Below are 26014 nucleotides of genomic sequence, written 5' to 3' on the forward strand. Positions count from 1 at the left end.
CAATTGGAGGCACTCCGATCCTACCGGCAATCAACGCGGGAAAGGAGGGAGAGTGAGCGCGAGGGATGGCGGGACGTGTAGTTCTTAGCATAGGGAGGAGCCGGGGTCGGCCTGGCACTCGGGTTTAGGGTGGAACCGGTGGCTGGCGGGGCGGAGCCGGTCCAGGCATGCTTATCGCGTCACTGCCAGTTCCAGGTGCCGGGAGGAAAGGCATGTGGCGGAGCTTTCCAAGAGGGCAGACAGAAGGCTGTGCATGCAGAGTTGAGAAAGGAAAAATATGATGCTTATGAAGCCGCGTAGCCAAGTCATGGGCCCACGGCAACTTAGAGAAGGCCTCTGTCCACATTGTGAGGCCAAGGCCAGTCCAGGATGTTGATTGTTGAAGACATTCTGCTATAGGAGAGGCAATGAAGGCAGGCGTGGTGGCTCACTCGTAAGGGGCTGGCAGATCTCTGTGAATAACAGCTAGAGCTGTTTTATAGTAAGACCCTAGCTTTAAAAAAAAAAAAAAATTGTGATGGAAGCTCTGTAGAAAGGGCTTTCTGGGGGCTAGCAAAATGACTCGCCGGGTAAAGATGCTTGTCGCCAAACCTGAGAGAGTTCCATCCCACAGGGAATAAGGAGAGAACATACAACCACAAGTTGCCCTCTGACATCCACCTGTGTGCCATGTCATGGCACTCACCCTCCCTCCAAACGTGAAGAAATGTAATTTATTTTTTAATTTTAATTTTATTTATTTACTTATTTTTGGTTTCTCGAGACAGCTTTCTCTTGTAGTCCTGGCTGTCCTGGACTCTCTTTGTAGACCAGGCTGACCTCTTAACTCACAGAAATCTGCCTGCTTCTGCCTCCTGAATGCTGGGAGCGCCACCACCACGCCCAGCTGAGAAATGTAATTTTTGTTTGTTGTTTTTGTTTTTTTTTCCAGAGAGGGTTTCTCTGTCTAACAACAGCTCTGGCTGTCCTGGAACTCTCTCTGTAGACCAGGCTGGGTTCAAACTCACAGAGATCTAGCTGCCTCTGCATCCCAAGTGCTGGGATTAAAGGCGTGCGCCACCAGCGTGCCTGGTTGGAAGTGTAAATTTTCAAAAAGGAAGAGCTATCTGGAGGATACTAGGTCAGATGAAAAGGGGAGCCTGTGCTCCCCGACATAGGCTTGCTCTCTTGTCCTCCCTTTCACACATGCTCTCACTATGTAGCCCTGATTGGCCTGGAACTTTCCTTGTAGACTGGGTTGTATTTGAACTCACCGAGATCCTCCTGCCTCTACTTCTGGAGTGCGAGTGCTGGGGTTAAAGGTCTGTACAACCACCACAAGGCAGACTGAGCTTTCTGTTTTAGGCTCAGCTCCCAAACACACCAGGGCCACCTCCACCCTCGTCAGAATTAGCTCTCCTTCAAAGACTGCCTGCGTTCTTTCTGCCCATCGCTATAGATGAAAACTACTCCCCCTCCAAACATGGGTCAGTTCTGTTTCTGTTTGTTCTGATTCTTTCTATATGAATTAGGACCACTTCTGCTTCAGCTCAACCCCACCCTCCAACGTTGGCCAGTACCTCCACTTTTTGCATCTCTCTCCCAGGGACACTATTCAAAACCCATATGAAACCAAAGCCCACCCCAGAGACCATGTGGCCATGGTGCCTACGGCATGGGACGACATCAGTCCGTACTCTGACAGCTTAAGTTGAAGAACAGACCTGTCTGGGACAACCTGCCACAACGCTGTGCCCATTTCTAATTTCAACTCCTCACCAAAGCCGGGTGTAGTGGTGCACGCCTTTAATCCCAGCACTCGGGAGGCAGAGGCAGGCGGATCGCTGTGAGTTCGAGGCCAGCCTGGTCTACAAAGTGAGTCCAGGACAGCCAAGGCTACACAGAGAAACCCCATCTCGAAAAACCAAAAAAAAAAAAAAAAAAAAAAAAAGAAAAACCTAAATAATAATAATAATAATAATAACAACAACAACAACAACAAAAAACCCACAAAAACCAACAACAACAAAAACCCCAAAATCAACGCGTCACCAAGGCGCCAGTTTCCTACAACACATATTCCATACAACGTGCCCAGATCTTCAGAGAAATGATGCAAGCTGAGAGGATACAAAGCTTGGCAGAATGGATTCTTCAGCAGCCTCTTAGCTGGTGACAAGCTCTTCTTTCCACCTACCTGCCCACAGTACACACCATCCCTAGCTCAACACCAAATACCTATTCTGAAAAGAAAGAGCGCCTCATTCAGGAGGGCAGGGAAACCCCTGGGATTTCCTCCTAAGGCTAGAGAACATACTGTGTGTTTGTGGTTGTAACTGGGGGGGGGGGGGGGGGGGCAGGGGCGGCGGGGAGGAAGGGGTGTAACAGGCCCTTAGCGACTCATTAAGGCTTCTCCCTTATCCCAGGAGTCCCTGGTGGCGTGAATACAGTGCCAAGTGGATTGGCTGGCGCCTTTGCTCTTCCTAGAGACAGCAACAGGGGTGGGGGTGGGGCCCTGGGGTACGCTGGGGTGTGTCTGCTTGTGTCGGTTCTTTCAAAGCCCTGGGGCTCTCTCGGACTAACCCCCAGCCACACTCAGAGTCAAGGGCTACAAAAATATAAGGATTTATTTTTCTATCCAAAAGTGAGCCTGGGGTGTTGAGTGGGAAAGGAGGGCTTGAAACCAGATCAGCTTGTGAGTTGCCCTGACCCTCAGTTGAGACCATGTGGAGACGGAGGAGAGTGGGGGAGGAGGTCAGATTTGGCTGAGGTTTGGAGGTCGGAGGAGAAGGGTGATGCTAGAGTGTGCTTTGAGCCGCTGGCAGCAGAAGGGACCACCTTGCATGACAGCCTGTAGAGAGACAGAGGCAGAGATGTTGATAGGCCCAAGCCCAAGCCCAACAGACATTATTAGGACCCTCTTGGAGCCCGCTCTAAGGCGGGGATTGCAAACTGATGTAACACAGAGACCAAACAAATAAGGGAAGCGAACTGGGCATCAGGAAATAATCAACAAACAGGAGACTGTGAGGAAGAAATGGGGACTGTTTCTCGACTATCCAAGACCAGGTGATAGCTGATTTTGCCAGATGAATGTTGGCTCTTGGTTGACAGACATCTTCATTTTTTTCTAGTTAGGATACTGAATATCTGGAGTTTGATGTTGGTAACTATTCATGTGTGTGTGTGTATTTTTTTTTTTTTGAGACAGGGTTTCTCTATGTAGCCTGAGGTGTCCTGGACTCCCTTGTAGACCAGGATGGCCTCAAACTCACAGAGATCTGCCTGCTTCTGCCTCCCGAGTGCTGGGATTAAAGGTGTGCACCACCACCTGGCCCACTATTCATATTTTGAAAAAGGAAAATGTTCTGAGAGCCAAAGATACATGTGGAGCCATCAGTTTGTTTTCTGTATGTGCCATGGAGTGAAATGAGATACTCCAGTCTGGCTACTAGGAGCCCTGAGATGTCTGGGGTTTCTCCCCCCCCCCCCCCCCAAGACAGAGTTTCTCTCTGTAGCCTTGGCTGTCCCGGACTAGCTTTGTAGACCAGGCTGGCCTCAAACTCACAGCGATCTGCCTGCCTGCGCCACCACGCCCGGCACTGTCCAGGGTTTCTCAAAGGACAGCTAGAATCTTAAACTGACTCCTCTCAAGGTGACATTGTTCTCAGGGTCCTCAGGAGTGGACCCAGAATCTGGGACAGAAGAGCTCCATAATATGATAGTACCATCTAGCCCTCTTGCTCTAGGCCCTGCTTGGTCTAGCCTCAGCCTTCATTTACTAGGTTAGACCCTTGCTCTTGACCCTCCTTCTTTTCCCAGTCTGTACCTGCCTCCACGTCTTGGGGAGAAGTGGACATCTCTTCTGTCCAGCTCAACAGGGCACCACGGTCCATTTCATGATTTCTGGATTCCACGGCCTCAGGTGGCCCCCCTCACAGACGAGGAGGATGGGGGATGGTTTAGGAAATTGTAACAGGGTTAGATGTGGCCACTCCTTGTTAAAAAGTCCAGAGAATCCAGAGCCAACCAGACCAGCTGGTGGCTGATGACCCCAAGGCAAGAGGCCAAGGAGCCCAGCTCCTCCCTGGATGGCAGGTGCTAATACCCACCCCAGACAGGCCTGGGCCCGAGGCCGGGGTCAGTGGAATGTGTCTGACCCAGACTGAAAGCTGTGCCTCATGAGGCTTGGGGTCAGGGGAGAACCCTCTGGCACTGGAGAGGGTCCCAGAGGATCAGGTTCTGGGGGAAAGAGTGGCATCATGGAAGGTCTCAGCTCTGAGGGAGTGGCTGCTATCTCCCCTGTCCCCACACTGGCTGGACAGTGGACCACAGCAAGTGTAGTATCTTGGAGACCCGGTGGTGGTCCAGACACATGAGGAGAGATGCAAGGTGGCCTCTGGTTGGGGCAAGGAAGGTCTGGGGACCAAGCTGAGTCAGCTGGGTGCCTTGGGGGACCCAGCCTGGCCTGTAGGAGGCCCATCACTTGCCGCAGCTCCCTGCTCAGCTGTGACACTTCCTGATTGAGACGGGAGATCTGTTGAAAACATAGCAAAGTGTCTCGTGGATGTCATAACAATAACCAAGCTCGCCCGTCCCCCACCCCTCCACACTACAGTTTACAAAATTCTCCAACCCCAACCAGGTGTGGTGGCCCACGCCTTTGATCCCAGCACTTGGGAGGCAGAGGCAGATGGGTCGCTGTGAGTTCGAGGCCAGCCTGGTCTACAAAGCCAAGGCTGCACAGAGAAACCATGTCTGGGGCCAGGGATGAGAAAAATTCTTCAACTCCTGTCTGCTCACAGCCAGGGGGAAGAAAGAGCAGGGCTATAACACCTTACAGGTAAGTACCCAGTTTCTTTCTAAAAAAATATTTGTAGCAGCAGACACTGCAGTCCCGGACTTCTTTGCTTTTGTGTATTCATTTAATTTGTGTGTGCGCGCACATGTGCACAAGCACCCCCATGCACTTGAATGAAAGTGTCCCTCTAGGCCAGAGGTGCTTCCTCTTATCACTGTCTATGGTATTTTTGTTTGTTTGTTTGTTTTGAGACAGAGCCTCACTGGATGGTGGTAGTGGCACACACCTTTAATCCTAGCACTCAAGAGGCAGAGGCAGCCTGGTCCACAGAAAGAGTTCCAGGATGGGAGGGGGCGGGGAATAAAAGACTGAGACAGAGTTTGTCACTCGACTGGCTGGTCAGCATGTTTATGCCTGCATCCCTTCCCCAACACTAGTGCCTGGCTTTTTCTTTTCTTTCTTTCTTTCTTATGCCTGTGTGGCTTACCAACTAAGCCATCTCGTTGAGACTGTCTCAGATAGCTCAGGCTAGCCTCAAACTTGCCATGTAGCCAAGGATGGTCCTGTGCTCTTCATCCTTCTTGCCTCTATCCCCAGAGTTTTAGGGTTACAGTATGGCACCCCCTCCCTTTTTTATGAAATATAAAATATGCGCAGTCACAGCTTCGTCTTTAGCCTGTGTCACACACACACACACACACACACACACACACACACACACACACACATACACACAAGCGTGCAGGTATCTTCATGAGGGTCGTTCAAACTTCAGTGAACACAGAATCCATTGAGAAGCTAGTCAAAATGCAGAGTTCTTGGTCCCACCCCAGACAGTCCAAACTGGTCAAGACCCAGGAACCTGTATTTTATTTATTTATTTATTTATTTATTTATTTATTTATTTTTTGGTTTTTCAAGACAGGGTTTCTCTGTGTAGTCTTGACTGTCCTGAACTCACTTTGTAGACCAGGCTGGCCCCAACTCACAGCAATCCGCCTGCCTCTGCCTCCCAAGTGCTGGGATTAAAGGCGTGTGCCACCACCACCTGGCGAACCTGTATTTTAAAGGGTAGTTCTGATACAAACTCAGATATGGAAATCACTGCCTACAGCTGAGGGTAGCCAGAGGCACCGAGCAGAAGCAAGGCTCGCCATTACTAGCTCTGGCCCAGGTGCCACCTCTCTGGGCTGCCCGCTGTTTATCAGAACGGGAGGGAAGGTAACTCCCAGGGGCTGGGCTTGGTAGCTGTGTGGCGACAGTACTGAGATCCCTTGGGGAACAAATAGAGGTCGTGCCTAGCCCAGGCGTATAGAATATGGGCTCTTCCTGGCAGGGTTTGGTCATGTAGGCATAGGTCCTCTAAGCCTAAAAGCCTCTCAGCTTCACCATACACTGACCCTCCCCCCAAAATACACACACACACACACACACATACACACACACACACACACACACACCATTTCCCAGGACTGGGTAAAGGTGAAAAGAGAAAGGACTTGAGCCTTGAGCATCAGACATGGTGCTTGCTTGGATGGTCCCAGGCTGACCCCGTTGTGGGAGGGGCGGGTAGGGGCAGGAGGAGGAGGAGGAGGAAGAGGAGGAGGAGGAGGAGGAGGGTGTTAGCGAGTACCTGAGATGCAGTAGGGACTGGAGCAGAAATGTGTGTCCTCTTGTCTCACCCTCACACTTCTGGGAAGGACATTTGTTTTCCTATTTATTTATTTATTGGTTTTGGTTTTTGGTTTTTGAAGACAGGGTTTCTCTGTGTAACTCTGGGTCTCCTGGAACTTTGTAGACCAGGCTGGCCTTGAACTCGGACATTGCCTGCCTCTGCCTCCCGAGTGCTGGGATTAAGGGCATGTGCCGCCACTGCCCATATACTGACATATCTTTCTAACTTTTAGGTGAGGAAACAGAAGCCCACCCTAGCTGTGAGACTTGTCCAGGGTAATTTAGCTGCTGTGACTCACAGGACACAGGACTCTGACCAGCTCCAGAATATGACATGCTCCTCTCAGACGCTAGGACAATATTCTCTGGGGCGGGAGGGGAAGGGACTCTAACCCTAAACCCACCTCCTGGTTCAGCCTGCAGACCTTTTCCTTCACTTCCTCTGCTGCCTCTGTGGCCAGTTCTCGGTTAGGTCTGGGGCCTGCAGGCAGAATCGGGGGAAGAGGTACAGATGAGTTCACAGAGCATGAATACCCAAGTCCCACACCTCTTTGTTGCCAGACAAGCAGAAAGCAAGGAAGAGAATGCTCTGGTCTCAGGGAAACCCACCTTAGAGGCTGGTTGTGTGGCCCTGTGACTCCACCAGCCTTGGCTCTTCCTCCATGCCCACTAGCACCCCCAGATCTAGACAACAGGGCTTCCTGGCCTCTCAACACAGTGTCTCTTCTGTGTATGCCTTTGTGCCTTTGAACAGTTGCTCCAGTTTACCAAAGTGCCATAGTCTCCTTTTCTTTTTAATTCCATTTATTTATTTATAGTTGCGTGTGTGTCTGTGTGTGTGTGCGCGTTGTGTGTATGTGTCCCACAGTGCTAAGACAACTTTCTTTTCTTTCTTTTTTCTGAGACAGGGTTTCTCTGTGTAACCTTGGCTGTCCTAGACTTGCTTTGTAGCCTCGAACTCACAGAGATCCACCTGCCTCTGCCTCCCGAGTGCTGCGATCAAACTCAGCTCATCAACCTTCACTACTCAGCCGTGACAGTGGCTCCTTATAGTCTATTTTAAAAAATAGCCAGGCTGGAGAGATGGTTCAGTGGTGAAGAGCACCGCTTGCCCTTCCAGAGGTCCTGAGTTCAATTCCCAGCAACCACATGGTGGCTCACAACCATCTATAATGTGATCTGGTGCCCTCTTCTGCATATGAAGCACTTACACACAAGAAAGAAAGGAAGAAAGAAAGAAAGAAAAATCTTTAGAAAGAAAGAAACAAAAGCCAGGCATGGTGGTGCACGCCTTTAATCCCAGCACTCGGGAGGCAGAGGCAGGCGGATTGCTGTGAGTTTGAGGTCAGCCTGGTCTACAAAGTGAGTCCATGCCAGCCAAGGCTACACAGAAACCCTGTCTCGAAATGCCCCCCCCCAAAAAAAAAGAAAAACCAAGAAAGAAAGAAAGAAAGAGCCAAGCCATGCATGGTGGCACACGCCTTTAATCCGCAGTACCTGGGAGGCAGAGGCAGGTGGATCTCTGTAAGTTTGAGATTAGCCTGGTCTACAAAGGGAGTCCAGAACAGCCAAGGCTACACAGAGAAACCCTGTCTCAGGTGGGGGGGGGGCAGGGAGTAGCCAAAATGTCCCCTCCATCCCTACCACAAAGTCTTGTCTCAGTTGTAGAAGTTAATACAGAATTCTAGAACTGTTTATCTGTGTGCACAGGTGTTGACCCCACCCCCAGCTAAAATGCTGGCAGGATCCGGTTTAAATGCGTATCCCTAGAATGGCATCCATTCCTTTGGCAAGATTCAATCTCTTGGACGGCAAGTAACACGTGTGCCATGGGATGGATGGGTGGGTGGATGGATGAGATAGATGGATAGGTGGATGGTTGAGTAGATGATTGGCTGGGCAAACGGGTGGGTAGGTGGATGGATGGGTACGTGAATAGTGAATAGATAAGATAGGTTGATGATACGCCTTTAATCCCAGCACTTGAGAGGCAGAGGCAAGAGGATCTCTGTGAATTTCAGGCCACCCTGGTCTACAAAGCAAGTCCAGGACAGCCAGGGCTACATGGAGAAACTCTGTCTCAAAAAAAAAAAAAAAAAGATAGGTTGATGGGGACAGGTGGATAGATGGGTGGGTGAATGGGTGGATAAATGGGCCGATGCTTGAGTGACTGAATTGAAGTCACTGTGGTTCCTTACCTGAAGGGGGAGCCTGTGAACGAACTCTGGTGGACTCTGGCTTCTTGCTGAACCGGAATGTAGGGGCCTCAGCTGTGTTACTGGAGTCCTCAATGCCATCCACGATCCTGGGGGTAGAGTAGTGCTCATCAGCACTTAGGGAGGGAGGGTGCAGGGCCAGAATAGGGCAGGCAGAAAGTGAATGAGGGCAGCAGAGGCAGGAAACCGGGGAAGGGCAGCGGTCAAAGCGGGAATGAGATTACAAGCTGTGGTTGGAAAGGCAGGGTTGGCAAATGGGGCAGAGACAGTAAGGAGCACTGGTTGGAACGCTGGGAATGGAGCCCAAAGAAGGTTCTGGAAGCCAGCAGGGATATGGGAAAGGCAGGGAAGGCTGGCATCTCACCGGGGACTGAGGTCCGGAGGTCCAAATGTTCCCAGTGGGGGAGTGAGGAGCTGGGGGGGCTTCCAGGCAGCAGAGCCCCTGGGGGGGCCGTGCAGGGAGGGACTCTGACCCCGGCCAGCCAGGGCAGGGGAAGGAGATGGGGACAGGGAAGGAGAGGAGATGAGGGTCGAGAATGGGGGCAGCTCCTCGCCCAAAAGGCTGACCAAGGACCCCCGTGGTCGTGCGGGACTGAGGTTGGGCAGCAGGAGGGGCCGACGGGGCTTGGGACCAGCCCCAGGCTCCACGCCACTCTCAGTTTCTGTGATGGATGGCAGAGTCTTGTCTGAGGAGGAACCAAGAGTGTCGGAACGTGCCTGTGGGAAGAGGCGGCAGCAGTTGTTACTGCATAGTGGACAACAGCTCCCTTGACTGGGACGCAGCCCTCTGCATCACATGCCCGTCTCCACCCGCTGTTCCTTCTACCCGTGGCAGAGTAGCCAAGGAAAGCTGCCCCCCCACACCTCCCAACCTCCCCACAGAACAATCTCACCCTACCCACCCAGAAGTGGGTGCTACCTGGGAGAGGCGAGGAGAGCGTGAGAAGTAGCTGAGGCCCTGTGGAGACAGAATGGGGGTTCAAGCTGACTCCTGCCTCTTCACTCCCTTGATATACCCCCTCGTCCCTCTACATAGCCGTGTTAAGGGATTGGGTACACGGGACCTTTTTTTTTTTTTTAAATGGGGATTAAGTCAGATACCACCAGCTCCAACTCAGAGGAATTCAGAGCGACGATTGAGCCCCAAAGTAGCAAAAGACAAAGACCTAAGGTATAGACAATATCAGTCTAAAACAAAGTGGGAAACGTTGGGATGATAGCGGAGGAGAGGAACCTCCGTGTGTGTGTGTGTGTGTGTGTGTGTGTGTGTGTGTGTGTGTATGGGGGAACTGGGGGGGGGGTTGACACCAGTAGAGAGAGGGACCTAGAAGGAGGGGTTGTCATAAAGCTAAGATGAGACTGAGAGGCTCTCAGCAACAGTAGAAGATTGTGAGGTTGTCCAGGGACTGGGTGAGGCCCAAGGGAGTCGGGGTGGGAAGGTATTAAGTGTATATGAAACAATAGAAGAAGGTAACTGGGGTTAGAGTGAAGTTTTTAAGGAAGAGAAAGCTGCAAGAGGAGATCTGCTTTGAAGGAAGGTACCTTGGTGGGGATAGCGGCTATACAAGGTCTACATACATTGTTTTCAGAGCCTTGGCGCAGGTTGAACGTTAAGTCCCTGGGTAGGCCGGCCCGGAAGGCAGCCCCATACTCCGGATACAGTCTCAGGACCTCCGCCAGCCCCCGGCTGCTCAGCTGCTGCAGGCCACAGTAAGTCAGTGCTTTCACGTCAGCGCTGGTCTTCAGCACGCAGCTGGGGCCTGCCCCCGACCCAGGCTCCTGCCCCAACTCAGGGATGTCTGCCCCAATCAAGTCCCCCTTCCCTATGGGTAAAGGAAGGGGGACAGTCAACTGAGATGAAGGAACACTGGGTATCAGTGGGAGATGGTCTATAGATCTGAGAGGCGGTCAGCGTATTTAAGGTTGGTTGAAGGTGCGTTAGTAAAGTACACTGGGCCAGGGGATTTGGAAAAGGCCGATGCAGAACGGCCAGTGAAGCTGGGTTAATAGTGCTGAGAAATAACCAATAGAATTGGATGATCGATAAAGAATGGCCAGAGGGGTCAGTTAAAGGATAAAGGTCAATAGGTTTTAGAGTCACTAGGGGAAGGGACAATGGAACTGGAAGACAATGCAATGGAAAAGGATGAGGGACAGTCACTGATAAAGGATCAATGGGTTAAAGAGTGGCCAAAGAGTTAGGGGAGAGTAGGGGGGGGTGGCCAAAAGGAAACTGTACTAGGGTGAAGGGATCAAGGAAGAATACTCCTCAATAGGCATTCTAGGTGTTCATTAGAGGGGGGGTGTCTCCCATCCCCTGGACCCCAGGCTATGCCCAAGGTCTCTGAGGGAAGGGTCTTAGGATGGGCAGTGTGTGGTGGTGGGGTTCTCACCGAGGATGGCCAGCACCATGTTGTCTCGGAGCACCTCAAGCGAGCCAGAGCAGACATAGTAGTGTGCCTGTAAGGCATCCCCACGGCGTAACAGGTACTCCCCGGGAGCACAGAACGAGGTCTTGATGTGTAGTGAGAGGGCCCGGAGGCAGCCCCTGCTAGCTGCTCCAAACAACGGCAGCTGCAGGATCTCCCGGTTCAGGTGCATAGCCACGTCCGCCCGCAGCTCGTCTGGGAAGTCACGCAGTAACTGCATTAAGAGGCAGAGGTCATTCTGGCCATCCCCCTGCCATCACTATTCAAATCTACAAATGAGTTGGGCTGTCCGCAAGGCAAGGGTGCCAACTTGCCCTCCCTATGAAATTACCCACTGGACCTTCCGGAGGACGTCTTTGCCTAGCCTCAGTTTTCTTTGCCCTGCTGATCACCAAATCTAACTTCGGAGGAGAGACCAAGTCTTCTGTCTGGGTACCTACTGCACGTGGCCGCACACACCGAGCGCTCGTAGATTCTGACTGCTCAATTCTATACCGTCAAGAGATGTCCTTGGTGGATCAGAACTTCACCTGGGACTTGGGAAAGTAGGGATCATCTTTGTTCCTACGTTCCTGGGGACTTTGGACCCCTTTCTTTCTCATCTCTGGGCCTCAGTATCCCTATATGTGAAAACACAGGCTCATGCTAGGTCTTGAATGTTACCAGTTTTTGTTGTTGTTGTTGTTGTTTGTTTGTTTGTTTTGGAGACAGGGTCTCTCTGTGTAGCCTTGGCTGTCCTGGACTTGCTTTGTAGACCAGGCTGGCCTCGAACTCACAGCGATCCACCTGCCTCTGCCTCCCGAGTGCTGGGATTAAAGGCGTGCGCCACCACGCCCGGCTAATGTTACAGTTCTATCCACACTTCCCTCATACTATGATGGAGACCCTCAACGACTCTGTCTTGCTGACCTTTTCCTTCTTGTCCCACCTGGGCCTGGAAGGGACTCCCTCCCAGTTTTTCTCCAGCCTCTCTGGTGTTCCTTCCTCATTTCTTCCCCAGCCTCCTTGCACAGCCCATCCCCTCAACTGCCTTCTGACTTCTCCATTCTCCCTACACCATGGCAACCAGCCCCTGTCTTCTCTGCTCCTCGTGCCTGGGAGCCCTAATGTTGGGTCTACGTATATATATATATATATTTACAACTACCTGATGGACAACCTCCAACCTGAGTCTCCCATCAACACTGTGTATTTCTGATGGCTCAGCCCTGGATTCTCACTTTCATCCCTAAGCTCAGCCTTCCTTCATCTCATCCTTTGACCCGCCCTCCCCACCCTAAGTCAGACCTGGGCATCACTGCGAGATGCTCACTTGTGGATCCTCTCCCAGCAAATGCCTCCCATCCACTTCCTCCTCCACCCTCTGCCACACCCCATCTTGGAGAATTGGCAGAATAAAACTGCAAACTCGAGGCTATCTGATCTCTGGGGCCATAGCTTCCCCAGCCCCAGCTCTGGCACTGGTACCCCTCCCAATGCAGCATCCCCCCCTTCTCCAAGGTTCACTCAACTGCTTTCAGATCCTTGAACCAGCACCAATAAATCTAGATTCCTAGTGCCTGTTTTTGTTTTCTTTTCTTTCTTTCTTTCTTTTTTTTTGGGGTGGGGTGGGGTGGGGGGGCCTGGCCTGGTCTTCTCATAGCAGACGGATTCTCTTGGCTGTGATGTACCTCTTTCTCTGCCACCTTCCTTGCCTCCTCTTAGCTCAGACACACTGAGGGCCCTACTGCAGGACCATCGCTCCTGTATGATTGCATTCACGTGTTTCCCTGTACCTGTCTCCCTGTCCCACCTTTCTTGGGGGGGGGGGTCTCTTTTAGGGCCAAGGCTGCATATAATGATCTCTAGCTGGCCCCATCCCCCCCCCTGTGTTTAGGACATAGAGAACAAATGGAAAATGATGGCTTTGGCCCACCGCAGGACTGGTAGAAACTATGAAGCCTACCATGATGGAGAAACTGAGGCCCAGAGAAGGCAAGATGCCCACCCAAGTCCAGACTCAAGCGTTCTGCTTCCTTTCAACCTCCATGTTAAAGCACCAAAGAAAGGGACTTGGATTCGGCTGCGTGCGCATCCTTGTTACCTAAGAGCCCTGTGCCTCCCCTCCACCCTGGCTGCCTCTTGTCCCAGTCCTGTCACGTGGCAGGAGGCCCTGCTCCGCACTACCTCGTTGGCGTCGATACCGCTGTTGACCGCCCATGTAGTCTGGAAGTACTCGAGCATGCGCTGCTTGAGTGGGCGGGGCAGCCGATGCACTCGGATGAAGTCCTTGAGATCCTTCATGCGGCTGTGGTAGAGCGAACGTCGGGAGTACATGCGCTGGATGATGGCCGTGACATTTCCAAACACTACTGCGTGCATCAGCGCTGCAGAGGTGGCAACCCACAGTGTATCAGGGGCACGCACCCCTCCGTTCACTCCTTGGGCTTCCCAAATCACCCTGCCTTGGATGGGTCTTAGAGGTTCCGGGGAAACACAGGCGAGCTAGCAGTTTCCTGAGCGCACATCTAGCAATCAGAGGCAGGGGCAGGAGGTGACAATCTATAGATGGGGTAGACCTATACTCCTCTTTCATCACTTCCTTAGGTCATGACCTTGGGTATTTTACCCCTCGAAAGAGGTCACATATCTTTTGGGCACAGTCGTGGGGCAGTGACAAAATGGCTACGGATGAACACGTGACTTGTGCGGGCTTGGGTGGACACCTTGCTTTTTCTGGGCCTTAGTTTCCCTGTGCACAAGCCTGGATTCACAAGCTCTCTGGAAATAGTGGGTCTGGCCTCACCGCCTATGAGCATCGTGCAGATGGAGAAGATCTTCTCGGCGTCGGTGTTGGCACACACGTTGCCGAAGCCTACACTGGTGAGGCTGCTCAGCGTAAAGTATAGCGCTGCGATGTAGGCGCTACGCCGAGAAGGTCCACCCGTAGAGCCATTGACATAAGGCTCCTCCAGCCGTTTGCCCAGCTCATGCAACCAACCTGTGACACGGAGGGATGGAAGAAATTATGCTTGGCAACACAAGGGTTGGAGAAAGTTTCCCTGCTCTGCCTGTCTCACACTGGATACATATTTACAGAGGAAGAGGGGCACTATGTAGCCAACCAGACAGGAAGTGTGTCGAGCAGCTGTGACTGGGCCTGGAGGCCATGACCTGGCTACAGTTGCACTCCTTAGACTCGGAGTTGACTGCAGGGGCCCCATCAACTCCCTGGTAGTTTACTGTATGTTTCCTTTGTGTTACAGGGAGGGGTCTGAGATCTGACGCAGCCAGGGCTGTCCCTGCCATTGCCTGTAAACAGTCTCCAGGAGAAATGAAAACAAGCGAGTGTTTTAGAAACCATAGCAGGTTAGGCAGAGCCAACATGGGTCCTAGGAACATCGTTCTCTTAGGACATGATGTTTTTTGGTTGAGGCTGAGAGAATAGAAACTTTGCCTTGGGAAAAAAAAGGAGTCAGGGCTTTCCAGGGAGGAAAACATGTACAAGGCCCAGAGTGAGGAAGCAGCAGGTGCTAGGTCCAGGAGGACAGCTAGTGTACACGGGATGTACAGGAAGAAGGAAGATCACATAGGGTTGCCTTGGACAGGTGACCTGATCACCAACACTGGACGTTAGTTTGAGGGCAGTGGGGCACTAGCATCGGGGCCCAGGTAGAAGCTGGGAACGAGTCAGTGTCTTTTTTTTCCCTTTCAAAATATTATTATAGATGTATTTATTTTATTTACAATGTATGAGTGTTTGCCCACATATTATGTATTTGTACTGTGTGTGTGTGTGTGTGTGTGTGTGTGTGTGTGTGTGTGTGTGTGGTGCTTGCACAGGTCAGAAGAGGCCATTAGATCCTCTACGAGCTACCTATCAAAGGAGTGTTGGGAACTGAACCCAGGTCCTCTGCAGAGTCAACAAACACTCTTAACCCTTGAGCTCATTGTAGGAGTCATGGAGAGAGGAAGGTGGGGTAGACCCGACAAGGCAGTAGCGATGGAGAAACCAAGCTAGATCCAAACGGTGGGTCAGAGTGGCCTGAAGGAGAGAGGGGTGTCAAGCACAGTGCCTAAGGTCTGACCTGCCTTCCAAGGAGACACTGAGGGCCTGAGTCTGACTCCTGGCCAGTGGCCCCACTAATTGTGTCTAAGGAGGAACTGATGGTGGCAGAGAGCTCACAGACAAAGCTCTTTCTGAGCCTTTACACACGCCGCTCTCCATCAGTGTGTTTCTCTCCCGTATCACTGACCTTGGTCGCCTCCCCTGATACTCTAGACATTTGCCCCTAGGCAGAGCCCTTGTCTTCAGACCAGTGTGTCCACACTTGATCCAGAAGGAACACAGAGCCTTTTGTTGGATGGCTAGAGGACCATGGGATGAGGAGATGTTGAGTCCTGGTAGCATTTGTTTGGGGAGGGGATAGGATAGGTAGGGAGGTAGCAAGTGAAAGTCTGAGGCTGGTGTCTCACCAATGTCCCAGAGCAGCGGGTCATTGGCTTCCATCTCCCGGCGCCCGATGACATACCAGACGCAGGCCATCCAGTGGGCAAGGAGTGCAAAGACGGACATGAGCAGGGTGAGTACCACTGCGCTGCACTGCGAGTACCGCTCCAGCTTCTGCAGCAGCCTCAGCAACCGCAGGAGCCTCACTGTCTTCAGCAGGTGCACCAAAGAGGTCTGCAGGAGGGCAGCAGCGGGGGAGGCTGTCAGCAGGCACACCTCCCCCAGAGCCCACACAGAGCCCCACTCCCACCTGGCACTCCCCTCCAGACACATTGGGGCCAGAAGAAACTGCAAAAACAAAAAAAACAAAAGCAACCCCAAAAAAACAAACTATCACTGCTGTCCTGAGAAACTGACTATAAAATACACCAGGAGAGAATAATTAGCTTAGCCACTGAGGACTACTTCTTCTTCTTCTTCTTCTTCTTCTTCTTCTTCTTCTTCTCCTTCTTCTTCTTTCTTTCTTTCTTTCTTTCTTTTTCCGAGACAAGGTTTTTCTGTGTAACAGCTCTAGCTGTCCTGGAATTCTCTCTGTAGACTAGGCTGGCTTTGAACTCACAGAGATCCGCCTGCCTCCGCCTCCCAAGTGCACTGAGGACTTCTTTTGCATTGCACGGAAGCTACTATGCCAATCATTTATAATCCTCATTAAAACAAACAAAACAACCATCAAGCCTTTGGTCAGGTTATCATCCCAATTTGCTGGTGAATGAACTAGGACTCGCAGAAGGTAGAGGCTCGCTCCAAGGTCACAGACCAAGGATGTAACGAAATTGTAACTCAGGTTCAAGATGATGGACACCAAGGCGGGTAGTGGTAGTGGCGCACGCCTCTAATCCCAGCGCTTGAGAGGCAGAGGCAGGCGGATCGATGTGAGTTCGAGGCCAGCCCGGTCTACAAAGGGAGTCCAGGACAGCCAAGGCTACACAGAGAAACCCTGTCTCGGAAAGGAAAAAAAAGAGCAAACCTTGGTCAAAGCGGGTGAGGCGGGGGTAGACTGAAGACCCCTGTTCAGAGCTCTGCTGTCCTAGGAACCATCAAGGAGGGTTGACAGCTGGCATGGAGAAGGGTGACGGATGGAATGGGGACAAATAAGAGGCCCAAGGACTAGCAAAGGTTAAGGGCCTTTTCCCTTGTAGGTCAGCTGCAGATGAGAAGGAAGCAGGGCTTGACAACGCCTGCTGTGAGCTGGCACTTGATGGAGCCATGGTGTCAACCGAGGACCCTGTAAAGCATGTTGAGTCTACGGCTGTGGGGAGGGGATGCAGGGACCGAACCCAGGACCTTAAACATTCTAGACAAGTTGTTTGTTTGTTTGTTTTTTTAAACCATGAATCAAAAAAAAAAAAAAAAAAAAAAAGAATCCATATCCCTGAATCGGCTGTTTTTGTTGTAATTATGAACACTCAATAAGGCCGCCTAATATGGTAGGCAGCGAGTAGGTAGGGCCTTATTTGTGCATGGAGCAGCTTGGTAGCTGGAGCTGTAGGCTCTAGGGCTTGGTATAAAGGTCCTCACCACCTTTTCAGGGAGCCCCACGGAAAAAATGGCCCAGAGCCTTGGCATTATACTGCTCTAGAACCAGTATGTGTATCTCTAGTGTTAACTGAGGGCACTAGGACCCCCAAACTTCAGGGCTCCCCAAAGTCCCTTGCTTCTGAGTCCCACCCCTTTTTTTGTTTGTTTGTTTTGTTTTTCGAGACAGGGTTTCTCTGTGTAGCCCTGGCTGCCCTAGACTCACTTTGTCCACCAGGCTGGCCTCGAACTCACAGCGGATGCACCTGCCTCTGTCTCCTGAATGCTGGAACTAAAGGCATGTGCCACCACACCCTGCTATGTGTCCCACACCTTTAGGGACCCTTCTATCACTGTTCCTCCTTGGTTGGAATGCTGTTAGCATGACTCCTTTGATGCTATCTAACTCCTCCGCCATCCCCACCTCACCCCCGCCAGACAGGGTTTCTCTGTGTATCCTTGGCTGTCCTGGACCAGCTTTGTAGACCAGGCTGGCCTCCACCTACCTCTGCCTCCCAAGTGCTGGGATTAAAGCCATGAGCCACCACGCCCGGTTTATCTAACTCTTTTTTTTTGGGGGGGGGTTTCGAGACAGGGTCTCTCTGTGTAGCCTTGGCTGTCCTGGACTCGCTTTGTAGACCAGGCTGGCCTCGAACTCACAGCGATCCGCCTGCCTCTGCCTCCCGAGTGCTGGGTATCTAACTCTTATTAATGTCTTCTCCTCTACTTCGGTTCTAGCCTTCTCTGGCTTGCCGTGTGGCTCCTCATCTCCCCTAAGCCACGCATTTGGAGATCTTAGTTGTCCTGGACGCAGGCTGTATATGGGAAAGAATGCTAGAGCAGGAGTCTGGAGACCTAGCGTGGATTGAGCTTCCATATCAACACTTGATAAAAGATTTTAGAACCTCTCCTGGGTCTGGAGAGATGGCTCAGTGTTAAGAGCACTAGCTGCTCTTCTAAAGGACCCAGGTTCAAATCCCAGCACCCACATGGCAGTTCACAGTTGTCTGTAACTCCAGTTCCAGGGGATCTGACACCCTCACAGAGACATACATAAAGGCAGAACACAAATGTTAAAAAAAAAAAAAAAAAAAGAAAAGAAAAGAAAGAAAGAAAGAAAAAGAAGAAAAAAGCCTGGTGGTGGTGGCGGCGGCGCACGCCTTTAATCCTAGCACTTGGGAGGCAGAGACAGGCAAATCGCTGTGAGTTCGAGGCCAGCCTGGTCTACAAAGTGAGTCCAGGACAGCCAAGGCTACACAGAGAAACCCTGTCTCAAAAAAACCAAAAGAGGGAAAAAGAAAAAAAAGAAAGAAAGAAAAAAAAAAAAAAGAACCTTTCCTGAAGAGTTCCACATGACATATGTGAAAGTACAGTACTGATTTGTAAAACACTCCCAAAGGCACCAGAGGAGAGGGGACAGTCTGAGAGGAGGGGCTGGTGGTTTTCTGTAGCACACCCTCTTTCATAAGGACAGCTATTTGCCAGGCTGACACTACCCGGTGGGCACAGAGGCATGGCTACAGGTTAGCCTTCTCTGAATGCCTAGGACCTCAGGGCAGACCCCCACACACAGACACATACACACTCACTCACGCACGTGTGTAGGAGCATGCACACACATGTGCACAGCCAGGAGAAGGGGCCCACAGCCCGTTGGCGGCTAGTTAAATCCGGCTTCGTGTAGGTGGTTTCCTGCTATAGCTGAGTGCAGCAAGGAGAGCACACAGGAAAACTGCTCTCCACCTCTCCCTCCCCCACAGTGGCGAGGGGGCTTGGGGACACTGGGCGAGACTGCCTCACCTTGGACTAGAAAAGACCTACTGTCTGACTCCATACTGACCCCTGAAGCTATCTCCAGGCAGGCCCAAGTGAAGACACAAGTGCAGGTACACTACACTGCTCTGATTTCCCTGGCTTGGCTTACTATGCTCCTTCTCTGGGATTCTCATCCTTTGCTAGCCAAGTCCTGTTCATTCTTGGAGGCCTGGCTCTGCTCCCTCCTCCCCCAGGAACAGTTCCTTCCCAGACCACCTCAGCCGCTACCCAGCTGGGATGCTTCTGCTCCCAGGTACTGGCCTGATTGCAGAAGGCTTCTGCATCTCCTCGTGTTCTTGCCGGGATCTCGAGCTGCATGGCCACGCTTACGGTTGCCGAGTCCCATTCAGCAATTCTGTGTCTGACGTCCCTCCCTCCATTATCCCTGCCTGCCTCACCATCCGAGGGGACTCCGAGGGCCACTTCCTTGTCTCTTTCTACCAGGCCCCGTAGAGTGTTTTTTGCAGACAGCTAAATGCTCATCAGTTGTTTGTGAAATAAAAGATGTGAAAAGTACCACTCACTCATCTGGCGTCAGACCAACGCCGCCTTGGTAGCCATAGTTAGCTTTCGTTTCTCTCAGCTTCCCTCAAAGACTGTGAGCTGAGTTGTCCAAGAGCATGGACCCTTTGGGTTCCTTCCCAGTCACTGGCTCAGGGTGGTGCCCATGGCATGGTCAGAGAGTCATCTACCCGCATGTGAACTGATAGGAGGGCTGTGTCTGGGCTTGTGGTTGCTCCTCTAATGGGACAGGCTGGGTTGGAGTTCAGACGCTAGGGTGCATGGTGGGACGGGAGGAGGGGAGAGCCACTCACCACAGTGATGTTGAAGACATACAGCAGGTCAAAGGGCAAAGCAGCAATAAGGTCCACGAAGAACCAGGTGGCCAGGTAGTGAAGGCCAATGGACCGAGGAGCAGAGATCACCTGGCCCGACTGGGACACATAGGTGGTGCGGAAGTTCAAGATGATGTCTGAGGAATGTGAGAGGCTGTTACTAGGGATCGTGGCCTGGACTCTCGGGTCAGGTAGCTAATGAACGGGGAAAGCTAGGAGTGAGGACTGGAGACTGAGAATGAAGGGAGGGGCAGAATGGAGAAAGCTAGGACCCTTAGCTGGTCTATAGAGAGGAGAAACCATAAGGCTGAAGGCTGTAGGGCACTGGACTATGGGGCTTATGGGGTTGGGGTGGGGGTGGTGGGGGGGATGGAGGGAAGCGTTAGCCTCTTCTCATCCTGAGGGCGTACTCACCTCTTAGTAGGCCCCCAGAACTCAGAAAGAACTACAAAGAGAAGATGAGACCCTTCAAGCTAGGGAGGAAGGGCCCTATAGAGCCAGGATGGAGGGAGACTTGCTAGAGTGGGTCCCCCCCCCCCACAGCCCACCCTCCCAGTTAGGAGAGCAGAGGATCTGACCTACAATGAAGAGCATCTCCACAGCGATGTCACTGACAAGGGTGTGCCGGGACGTGATGGGGGTGTCGTCATCACCCAAGAAGCAGACGTTGTAGGGGACGGTGACGGCGACGTAGAATGTGGCGAGGAGGATGAGGCCATCCCAGACAGCCTTGGGGATGCTATAGTGGAGGAGGAGGCAGCGGGAGCCCCCCACGGAGGCCACTTTGTATTCAGGCACTGATGGCTTTGGCTCAAACACGTTCTAAAGGGAGAGGGGTGGCGGTTGGGGACACTTGGGGGGGGGAAGAAAAGCTGGGGCTGGGGGAAGGGAGAGTCCGGGGATAGGGAAAAGGGGAAGATGGGCGTTGTGAGGGTAACCAGAAAGGGGGATGGACGAAGATGGGGGGTGGGGCAGTGGTTGGTGTGTTTCTCAGGTTGGCACCTGGTACTTTTATCTCTGTACCAAGCTATTGCTCGGGCTCCTATTTGTTTGTTTATGGTTTTGTTTTTGCTTGTTTGTTTTTTAGACAGAGTTCTCTGTGTAGCTGTCTTTGGCTCACTCTGTACACCAGGCTGGTCTCAAACTCAGATCCACCTGCCTCTGCCTCCCAGAGTGCTGGGATTACAGGCGTGCGCCACCACGCCCTTTCTGTAATTCTTTCTTTGTACTTCTTTCTTTCCTTTCTTGTACTGGGGACTGAACCCCCAGAGGTCTTGTACTTTGGGGGCAGGCTCTCTATCACTCAGCTAAATCTCCACAGAACGCCCTCAGGCTCCTTCCGAAGAAATCATGCTTTATCAGCAGCATTTACATGGATTGACCTTTGCCCTTCTTGAAGCGATTGTGATGTAGGTAAATGTCCTAGCCTGAAGGGCCATAACATTTTTGTCATTCTTTCTGAATTCTGATGGGGGGTGAGTATGCCCCAGCAGGAGGAAGTTAGCACTGCTGATCTAGACCCTATGGCCTTAACAGACAGAAAAGGATGATGGGAGTCTCGTCCTTTGGCTTTGTCAGGATCTTTGGGGGTGGCACATAGGTGGGATGCTAGGTCCACAACAGGGGCTTTCTTCCTAGGATCAGCTTGTGAGTTCATCCCTCATGACACAACTCTCACACTCAAGGCTGGGGGGGGGGGGAGAGGGAGGGGAGGGAGGCTCACTGCTAGAGCCCCATCCCCAGTGACCTCACCAGAGGGAAATGGGATGGAGGAGGGACTGGGGGGGAACATACGTGATGGAGCAGAAAGTAGTAACACGGGACACAGGCAAACGGGAGAGCAAGCCAACAGAGGGACACTGAGCAGACAGGAAAGACAGGGAGAAAACAGCTGGGAATTAGGGCTGGAAGACTTGGAAATGGGGGTAGAACTCACATTATTGGTCTTCATGCTCTCCTGGCCCCGGCGACCAAAGTGACCAGTCAGTCGGTGTAGGACAGTCCGGTTCTGCCTCCTGGTGGACCGAAGCCTTGAGCTAGTTCCCCTCCTTCCAAGGGAGTTTTCTATTGGGGGGGTGTGGGGGGGGGAGAGATAGGAAGAAATGAAAGGAACGGAGATAAATTGGGGGTGCCTCCTAAGAGGCTGCGTGTGACGCAGTCTACTGTGACCCACACTTGTAGTTACCATGATTATTGTCCCCGTGCGTTCCCGGTGAGCCAAGTCCTGGGCCTCCGCTCTGAGTGATGTCCTTGAAGGAGAATAGGAAAAGCACAACCTCCCCCATCTCATTCTTGATGGGCATCATGTCCAAAAGACACCAGAAGGCTGAGCCTGTGGGCATAGAGAGAGAGGGGGCAGACAGAGGTGTGTGAGCAGCCCTGGGCACGCCCTTGGTCCTCCTTGGTTTCTTCACATGCTCAAAGGCCTTGGGGTAAAGGTTTAGACCTGGAAGACACCCCAGAGATCTGTCATCTGGTTCCTTCATTTTTTACAAATGGAGATACCGAGGCCCAGAAAAGGTCGGGTATGCTCTCAGTCCTGTAGCCAGCCTGGGCCTGTAGAAGGACAAGCCCCTCAGCTTCTCCGAGTCCAGGAGACTCCAGGTGAGGAGGCCTGGGATTTGGGCAGATGTCAAGCAAGCCAGCTCAGGCTCCTCACCATCTTTTCGGTAAAAGCAGATTTCAGCTCGGTGTTCCTGGTGGCCCTCCAGGGCTTTTTGCAACCGTTGCAGGGCTGGCTCACTGGTCTCTGGGCCATAGAGAAAGCGGCAGCTACAGGTTTTCTGCATGACCTCGGTGCGGCCGTAGCCAGTGAGCTCACAGAAGCCGTCAGAGCAGTAGACAATAGGGAAACCCCGAGGGCCCTGCGCATTGGCCAGGAGGAAGTTGCTGTCTACAAGAGGGAGAAGTCAAGGTCAGGGCCAGGCCAAGATGAGAGCTAACTTCAGATGAACAACAGTTCTCTCAAGGTAGGGGCAGAGATGAGAGAGAGAGAGAGAGAGAGAGAGAGAGAGAGAGAGAGAGAGAGAGAGAGAGCTGGAAGCTTCCAGGTGGTTCCTAATCTCCCTCTGAGATGTTCTGAATTGAGGACAAGAGTTAGGACAAAAGAGCAAGGGCTTGAGGGTGACCCAGAGTGCAAGCAGAGCCTGTTGGAGCGCTGGAGGAGGAACCCCATGAGGCCATGTGGGTCATGCTCCTGCCTTCAAGCTGGGGTGCTGAGACCGCACACAGCGGCAGCATAGCATGGCAAGGGCATGGGCCCCAGCACTCACTTCTGCCTCCTACAGAATGTGACTCTGAGCATATTAACTATGGCTCCCATGCCTCAGCCTCCTTATCTGCGAAATGGGACCCATGTGTCTTTCCCTTATAGATGGGGGTCGCATCAGGTAACTTGGAGAGAAAGTTTCCTGGCACTCAGTAAATGCTAATCTGTGGAAGGAAAAAGATTCCCCCACGGCCACTCAATTTTGGAAGCACATCCTTGGATCCTACCCCCCGGGATCCTCTTCTTATGAGCAGGACAAAGATTCTGATGCCACCACACTCTCCTATTATTGTAAGACTAAAAGGTAGAAAATTTCCAAACTGATAAGTGTGCTTAGAGGGGGAAAGACTGTGGGAGATACATCCTTTTTCTTGCCTTCCAGGAAATGCCGACTTTCAGGGGATCTGGTCCTGATGTTGCTCAAAGTCAAACTGGAGAAGACACTGAGGTGTGAGCTGCAGCCACCCCCAGCACCAAAACCTGACTTGGCTCCCTCTAGCTTCGGCGGATTAGAGGTTGGGGGAGGGAGGCAGTGGTGGGGGGAAGGGGAGGCATCCAGGGACAAGCTGGGTATAACACACAAACAGTCCAAGGACCCTAGGAGAGGGTACTGTCAGGGGATGGGGTGGCTGATCAGGACATTGAGGGTGCCTAGGAAGCACTTGGTCCTGGGCACAGCCTACTTCTTCCATCCCAGGGCCCGTTGCCTCGGTGATTGGCGCTATGGAAACAAGGGAGGTGGGGGGCGGGGGGGTAGGGCCCTGGCGGCTCGGTTTCCGCCCTCGGCTACCGCTCCCCCACCCTCCTAATGCCGGCCAAGGTTTCAGAGAGGGACAAAGGAAGACCTAGGGGGTCCCGAGTTGGGAAGAGGGAATGGCGGGAGACAAGCAGGGAAGAAGCTGTGCGGCTGTCCAGGGTGCTGAACTTGGGAACTAAGCGCAGGTAGGCTAGGAGGGAGTTCCCTAGGTCTCAGCACTTGTCCCTGTTTCGCCTCACCCGCTTCACACACGGATATCTCATGATTTGGGGGCGCGTGACCTTAATGCAGACTAGGTCTTTCGGAATTCGGACAGCGTTCTCTCTTTTCTCGGGCAGAGGGAGCTGTAGTCACCAGACCACTTTGTCCCATCTCCGCGGTCTCAGATACCTCCAAACACACCCCCAGCTCAGCTCTGCCCTGGAGTGGGTGGCTCCCAAGGCCCCCTCCTCCGTCTTGTGGCACAAAGAGCCGCTTTTTGCCTTGAGTCACACCCCCTAACCTTGTGTGTCCCCTCCCCACCACACTAGTCTCTTGATCTTCCACATTTAGGGGCTCCTCACCCTGTTTCCTTAACCACAGTTTTCCATTCTCTCTGATCTGATCTTACCATATCCAGGATACCCACCCTGTCCCAAGGAATCTTGACCCAGCCCCGGCCCAACTCACGCGTGCCGTCAAAGCGGGTGGCGATGGTGTCCAGAAAGGTGTTTTGCGGGGCCAGCAACCCCTTCATGACCGGCATGGCCCCAGGTGCGGATTCGAGGCGTTGCGCGGGCTGCGTTCAGCGCGGCCTGGCCGGAGGGGGCGCGCTACCGGCGGGGCCGGGGCGCCCCATGCGCCGGCCTGCCTCCACCCCTTCTGTCGCCACCGCTGCTTCTCTGCTCTGAACCTGGTAGCTCTGAGCTCTGCTCAGCAGCACTTCGGGAGTCGCCACCCCCACCCCACCCCACCCCACGTCCCCACGGGTCAGGTTCTTCCCGGAGGGCTCGGCCCGCGCCCACCACGTGGCTCCGCACCGGGAGGGGCCACCAGAGACACCCGCACCTCTCCTCTGTGGCTGTCCTCTCGAGGGAAGCGGCCCACGCGTGTCTCTTGGGGAGAGACTCGGAGACACGCCCACCATCGAGGCTTGAGGTGATGAGGTGGGGCTCAGATGGTGGCCACGCCTTTCTTTCAGGTGACCACACCCCCACGCGTGGTTCCCTGGCTGTTCCCGTAGCTCCACCCCACGGGTTTCCCCGCGCGGCCCACGCTGGGTCTGGTGTCTGGTTAACAGTGCCGCCTGCTGGAGTTGGGATATTTTTCTCTTTCTGTTTCAAAAAAGGTGGTTACATTTCTTTATTTTGCGTATATGTATACTTACATGTTTGTGCCAGTAGTGCAGGTGTGGAAGTCAAAGAACGACTTTCATGGTCGGTTCTCTCCTTCCCCTTCGTGAGTCTTCAGGATCGAAACCAGTTCTTCAGTCTTGATAGCAGGGTACTTTATCCACGGAGCCATCTTTGCAGCCCTTGTGTCTCTACTTTTGTGTTTTACGTTACTTACTGTTCTAAGGCTGCTATAGCAAAGTGACACAGAATGGATGGTTTTTAACAATTCTGTGATTTATTTAATCAAGGTGTAAATCAAGGTGAACCCAGGGCTGGATCTCTCTGAGGGCTGTGAAGAGGAATCTGTTCCAAGTTCCCTCAAGCTTCTAAGTGGGTTGCTGGTGACCTCTGGCATTCCTCAGCTGGTGGGTGCACTGCCCCTATGCTTTTTTTTTTTTTGGTTTTTCGAGACAGGGTTTCTCTGTGTAGCCTTGGTTGTCCTGGACTCGCTTTGTAGACCAGGCTGGCCTCGAACTCACAGGGATCCACCTGCCTCTGCCTCCTGAGTGCTGGGATAAAAGACGTGAGCCACCACCAGCCAGCTTTGAGTGTTTCTGTTTGTACCTTAATTCCCCTTTTTATAAGAGCACAACTAAGCACACTCCTGTAATCCTAGCACTCAGGGAGTCAGGGGTAGGCAGATCACTGTAAGTTTGAGGCCAGCCTGGTCTACAAAGTGAGTCCAGGACAGCTACACAGCTAAAAACAAAAACAAACAAAAGCACTACTCATACTGGATTAGAGGTCTACCATGCTCAGATCCTATAGCTGACTACATCAGCAAGGCCACTTCCTAAATGCTGAAAGCTTAAGACTTCAACATGTGGCTGGGCGGTGGTGGTGCACACCTTTAATCCCAGCA

The 26014-nt window shown here is 52.5% G+C and overlaps 1 protein-coding gene across 1 annotated transcript; it reads right to left on the reverse strand.

Moving 5' to 3' along the window:
* Positions 1–2588: 2588 nt before the first annotated feature.
* KCNH4 (potassium voltage-gated channel subfamily H member 4) lies at positions 2589–24704 on the reverse strand. The gene is made up of 17 exons (XM_084748762.1): positions 24449–24704; positions 22414–22647; positions 21940–22086; positions 21691–21818; positions 20333–20576; positions 19734–19891; positions 15555–15762; positions 13885–14079; positions 13266–13465; positions 11064–11313; positions 10249–10493; positions 9590–9628; positions 9035–9387; positions 8653–8759; positions 6859–6935; positions 3809–4516; positions 2589–2830 (listed from the first exon to the last, which is right to left on the reverse strand). Exons 1-16 carry the CDS (start codon positions 24522–24524, stop codon positions 4121–4123), a joined length of 3057 nt encoding a protein of 1018 aa, XP_084604888.1. The 5' UTR covers positions 24525–24704; the 3' UTR covers positions 2589–2830; positions 3809–4120.
* Positions 24705–26014: the final 1310 nt, after the last annotated feature.

The sequence above is a fragment of the Acomys minous genome, assembly GCF_964271855.1.
Source record: "Acomys minous genome assembly, chromosome: 12".
NCBI lineage: Eukaryota > Metazoa > Chordata > Mammalia > Rodentia > Muridae > Acomys > Acomys minous.

Bases quoted from the DNA above. Each gene is read 5' to 3' on its own strand.
- KCNH4 (XM_084748762.1), bottom strand. From the start codon at position 24,524: ATGCCGGTCATGAAGGGGTTGCTGGCCCCGCAAAACACCTTTCTGGAC. The intron at 22,648-24,448 runs GTGAGTTGGGCC...TCCCTCTTGTAG, and splicing joins CACCCGCTTTGACGGCACGC to ACAGCAACTTCCTCCTGGCC. The intron at 8,760-9,034 runs GTGAGATGCCAG...CTCTACCCCCAG, and splicing joins CCTCCGGACCTCAGTCCCCG to GATCGTGGATGGCATTGAGG.